This window comes from Loa loa (genome assembly GCF_000183805.2).
Source record: "Loa loa unplaced genomic scaffold supercont3.248, whole genome shotgun sequence".
In the NCBI taxonomy this organism is placed as follows: Eukaryota; Metazoa; Nematoda; class Chromadorea; order Rhabditida; family Onchocercidae; genus Loa; species Loa loa.
This window is the reverse complement of record NW_018108428.1, coordinates 73631-78737: the sequence shown is the minus strand read 5'-3', so window position 1 is coordinate 78737 and position 5107 is coordinate 73631. Positions and strand designations below refer to the sequence as shown.

The 5107-nt window shown below is 29.0% G+C and overlaps 3 protein-coding genes across 3 annotated transcripts in view; 2 read left to right on the top strand and 1 right to left on the bottom strand.

Moving 5' to 3' along the window:
* Positions 1 to 1334, top strand: part of LOAG_18288 (hypothetical protein) — a gene marked incomplete at both ends in the record, with an annotated part of 2187 nt that extends 853 nt beyond the window's left edge. The window contains 3 exons of the mRNA XM_020450949.1: positions 18 to 209; positions 462 to 605; positions 1176 to 1334. Of these exons, the coding sequence (XP_020305320.1) occupies positions 18 to 209; positions 462 to 605; positions 1176 to 1334 (495 nt within the window). The remainder of the gene's footprint in view (positions 1 to 17; positions 210 to 461; positions 606 to 1175) is intronic.
* Positions 1335 to 1656: 322 nt separating this feature from the next.
* On the top strand, positions 1657 to 2819 carry LOAG_12460 (hypothetical protein; the record flags this gene model as incomplete). Its single annotated transcript, XM_003147973.1, has 4 exons — positions 1657 to 1775; positions 2295 to 2351; positions 2459 to 2586; positions 2764 to 2819. The coding sequence occupies 4 exons, from the start codon at positions 1657 to 1659 to the stop codon at positions 2817 to 2819; spliced, it is 360 nt and encodes a 119-aa protein (XP_003148021.1).
* Positions 2820 to 3588: 769 nt separating this feature from the next.
* On the bottom strand, positions 3589 to 4913 carry LOAG_12459 (bis(5'-nucleosyl)-tetraphosphatase). Its single transcript, XM_003147972.2, has 3 exons — positions 4722 to 4913; positions 3990 to 4153; positions 3589 to 3779 (listed from the first exon to the last, which is right to left on the bottom strand). Exons 1-3 carry the CDS (start codon positions 4837 to 4839, stop codon positions 3606 to 3608), a joined length of 456 nt encoding a protein of 151 aa, XP_003148020.2. The 5' UTR covers positions 4840 to 4913; the 3' UTR covers positions 3589 to 3605.
* Positions 4914 to 5107: the final 194 nt, after the last annotated feature.

The window sequence follows — 5107 nt, the reverse complement described above, 5'->3', positions numbered from 1 at the left end:
ATCCAATTTATTTTCAGGAAATTAGATGCTTCCGAAATAATTTAGCTAATTTACGGAAATTTGATTGGGTACCATTACCGTTAGCATATCCTCAATTAGTATATCTGGCAATACATGTCCACTTTTTTATAATACTTATTTCAAAGCAAGAAATTATCCTATCAGCGGCACAAAATAATACGACAGAAACGTCACGTACCATAGCAATTGTTAGCAAATGAATCCATTTCACTTTTTTTTTCTTTTTCCTCTTTTCTCCATTTATTTTTGGAAAATTTTGTTGAAAAACGAAAGAAAAAAAACAGAACAAAATGGAACTTAGAATATGAGAGCAGTTTTTATAAAAGAAACTGATATCTTAACTATTCCCTTACTAATTAGCTATCAATCATTTATAGTATTTATGTTTAGCTATTCCCCTATTAATCATTTAGATTATTTATACATACATATTATTGCAGTTAAATCGATGGTTCCCATTAACACCAGCTATAAAATTCTTTTTTTATATGGCTTGGATAAAGGTTGCAATGGTACTTATTAATCCATTTGGTGAAGATGATGATGATTTCGAAACAAATGCACTCATTGATCGAAACTTTAAAGTATATTTTTGATAAAATTTTTTTCATTTAATTGAATGAAAAATCACAATTGTTTTTAAAATAATCACTGTCTTATGCAAAAAACAGCTATCATATTAATAACAATTATCTTTTCCATTAATATGATATGATAGTAATCTTTTAACTATCAAAAGATAACTATCCTACTATTCTTTTTCCAAAAATGATAGTTATCTTTTTGCGTTAATATAACAGTTACATTACGGATATGATAATTATCATATCAATTAGCACAAAAATGTTCATATACTTACTATTACCATACTTCCGCTAAAATGATATTTCTCTTCCAGATGACGTAATGATTCAAAAAGTATATTGTCTCTTCCCAAAATTCATAAAACTATCTGGAAAACAATAACGAAATATAATTATGAACTAAATCATATTATCAACATTAACCATTCATTTCAATGTCTGCTTGATAATAATTAGATAAATTTAACAGATTTCATTTGATATTTGTTCAATCGTTTTTTTTTTAAGGATATTTATTTAACCTTAACAATATTAAAGTATAATTTACAAAATTAAAAACAACTATTTCAGGTAGGGATGAAAATTGCAGATGGTACAAGTGATGATGTACCAAAACAGTTGAAAGATGCATTTTGGAATCGTAATATTGAAGCATTATATAGCGAACAATCTATTAAAAACAATGAAAGACAAGATGGTTTAGTGGGTTCAGCTACAAAATTTACGTAATGTTACGCATATATTTGATAAATTTTCGAATATTGAATATTCATTTAAAATATATCCAAAAGTGAAGTGATGAAATATTTCAGAAAATTATTTAAAGTGAAAAATTTTTTAATATATATACAGAAAATTAAATGAGGAAGATAGGACATATTACTAATATGAAAAATTATCATGAATAATTCATACGATATATAAATTCATAAACAAATAAACGTATAACAAATAAATGATTAACAAAATAAGTGTAAGTTGTAAAAATAACCATGAAAAGATTTTAAAATTCATATCAATAATCAGTCATCTTTACAGGGAACCATGTGATATGAAACATGTATTGATGATACCATTAAAACGAAATAGTACAAGTAGTATCAGTAATAGTAGCTATCCAATAAACAGAAGGCAAACATCGCAAAGGCAAAATTTTATGGATGATAGGAAGTATGAAATCATTTGTTTACATGATATTATATAAATTATCATAGTTATTATATAAATATAATTATACTGAACAAATGAACCAACAGAATATTCAAATAATACAATTGTTCAATCAACGATATATCTGTTACAAAATATGTCAAAGATAGTTTCGATGCATATGTATATATATATATATATATATATGTATGTAATCTTTCGAAAAAGGCTTGCAATTTAAAAAATTAAAAAAAAAAGCCTTGCAGTTTTAATAGCTTTAATCTAATACCTTAGTCTTAACTGATTAAAAGGAGAAAAAAAATATTGAAAAAACGAAACCATAAGCTACGAAGAAAAAAAACCTTAAGCAATTAACGATATATTTCTTACAAAATCAACATATATATATACATATTTGTTTATTTATTTATATTTATACATAATATACTTTAAGAATTTATACTTGATTCTAGTTCTATATGCATCTTTACTTTTATCGTTAAATTAAGTATTAAAAAAAGCTCATTCCATCTTTTTCAGTACTGATATCAGTCGACGCCTTCCAAGAAATACTGCAATACATACCACAAGTGCAAGGTAAGAAGTACATTCTTCAGTGGATAAATTTAGCGCTAGTTGAATTATGCTTAAGATATATTTCTCGATTTTGCATGTGAAATTCCAAAATGCAACTCACTTTACAGTACCCCTGAAGAATATGCGACACATAAAAACAGTTGGTCATTACGAAGCGGTAAAAACTCCTCATCCTCTATTCTACTAAATGAAGAATCATGTCACGTGAACCACGGTTATATGATGGACGTGAAAGGTAATGTAAATAATTACATTATAAATTCTCAAATCTGAAATCTAGAATCTAACATAGAACAAAACACCATTGCTAGGGTAATATATGCCATTTGCATGACTCGTTATTACATCGATATCCTGCTATTGCTTTAACAAAAAAAAAAAAAAAAATTGAATTTAAACAACATATCTATAGAAACCCAAAATAATGTCCCGATATCTGTTGGGCATGCAAATGGCAAGAAACTATAAGTAATAATTTGCACCTAGCTTTGGAAGATCGAATTTTTCCTTATCCCTTTTTTAGATTAGACAGAAGCTACCACGAATTAGATTCTACAATCGGTAAAAACAGTTAACATACTTGCCTAAAACTGTAAAAGTTCTTCCAATTCATTCCTTTTTCTTTTCACAGTAATGGACGACTCATCAAAACAACACGATGAAATTGTCGGAAAATTAAATCTTCCAAGAACATTAGAATGTTCGCAATATAAACAAAACGAAAAAAATACAATGAATCAATTAATGGCCGACAAAAATAAAGACAATGACAGCTTTCAGCAAATTGTAAAAATGTAAATATGAAATAGTTTTACTCGGTGGAAATTTCTGAGGAACATGAATTAACAAAACATTCGTAACACTGATAAAATACTTCAAAAAGTTGAAAGTTTTAAAAACAATTAAACATTGAAACGTCTAAGTAAAATGAAACTTTGATAATATCTACATGCATTTTTGCGCGATAATATACCTGAAAGTTCTAAGAACCTCAAACATTAATGTGTGTCATAAATACTGAAATGATATACACGAACTAAAGTTGAAATTGAAGATATTAACAGGCTGTGGTAGAGATTCATCAAATGGAAAAATCGTATTCATAAATAATGTTAACTATAAGGGCTATAACTTACCAACGTAAATTAACGACATCCTACAAAAGCCTGACAATTAGGAATTAGTAAATATAGAGGTCATGACAACTTATCAATAGTTGCTGAAAAGTATAGCGATAGCAGTACATTTAAAGATCTACTTTTTATTAACTAAATATTCCTCCGCTTTTTGAATCAAATCTTGCATTTCCTTGTATTGTGCCAACAGACTAGCTTCATTGGCCGGTAACCATTTGATATTTTGATGCTCATCTGACAATCTAATCCCTTCATCATTTTTTAACTTTGCCAGCCAATACTTGACTGTCTTCTGAAAAAAAAAAGAAAAAAAAGTGAATGTTGATGAGGATATTCTACAAATCCAGCGCCCTTCTAGGAATACAAATGGAAAATATTCTAAGTATGTCTTTTTCTCATAGAACGCCAGCCATGTAATGCTCATGCTAAATAGCATGGACGACAAATGTAATTATAACTACAATAATTACCAGGAATAAATTAAACCTTGAAAGTTTCTCACCTGTTTGTTAACTTCTTCCCCATACCGGTTACTTTTTTTCACCACATACTTCATAACTTCCACGAAGTCCACATGTACATCCAAGTTGTCGGCCGTTATTCCAGCTTCTTCAGAAGTTTCACGTAACGCTGCCAACCATTCGTCTTCACCGGGATCAACATGACCTTGAAAAATATCTAAATAAACTTTGTGTATAAATCTAAACAAGACTGCCAATCTTCAGACAAGATTTCATCTAAAATGATATACTTAAAATCAAAATTTGAACATCCTCGTTTGTATTTTACTTAAGCCTTAATTACGTTAATAATGGGAAATGAAATTTGCAACTTTTAAAATCATCATCCGATAATATTCTAAGATTGTATTCAGTTTAAAGTGAAAGTATGATAAAATGAAGTTGCAACACGGAAATGGCGAAAGATTCTCTGAATTCTAAGTAGTCTTACCTGGAAAATACCCAGCAAATTAAGGGTGAAATATAGCATATTGTCTTTGTCCAGAAATAAAAACATTACTTGAATATACATATCAATAGATTGAGATTAAAAAAGGTGTATAAATAAGATTATGAGGGAAGGACAATGAGATACACGGTTTGCTTGGTATTGCAAGGTACACCTTGGTACACCTTGGAAGTACATCTTGGTAATAAGGAACAAAAGTCTAACCATAGCAAAGGTAGAAATCAATATATAGCTCTTATGAGGTATCATTTAAATAAATACCAACCTTTTGGTGGAGTCCAATGATACGGAGGATAAGATGCTTGCAATAGTAAATATTCAATTCGACCAGCGTTATGACGATAAATTAGCATACCTGCTGCACGTACAATATCAGCCATCATATAGATACGTGGAAAATGACGTGAAATAATGATATTGACTTGAACGCAAAAATGTGAAGTGTAGATCTAAAAATAAGTTGACCATAAGCAAGAAACAATCGTCCACTCCTTCGGCCAACCGCTAAATACAACTCTCAAAACATGGATGAAGATTGGGACAATTACAAATTTGTTTAAAAATGTCTGTTTGGAAACTATTTGTTATTTCTTTTCTCTCATCAATTCAAATTTAAATGATCCATCTCTACCCATTCCCTCCCTCTCTCTC

What these genes read in the sequence shown, in the direction of transcription:
- LOAG_12459 (XM_003147972.2), bottom strand. Translation starts at nt 4,839, where the DNA reads ATGATGGCTGATATTGTACGTGCAGCAGGTATGCTAATTTATCGTCAT. An exon ending in TCATTGGACTCCACCAAAAG is followed by an intron (nt 4,154 to 4,721) that starts GTTGGTATTTAT and finishes ATATTTTTCAAG; the next exon opens with GTCATGTTGATCCCGGTGAA. An exon ending in GGGAAGAAGTTAACAAACAG is followed by an intron (nt 3,780 to 3,989) that starts GTGAGAAACTTT and finishes TTTTTTTTTCAG; the next exon opens with AAGACAGTCAAGTATTGGCT.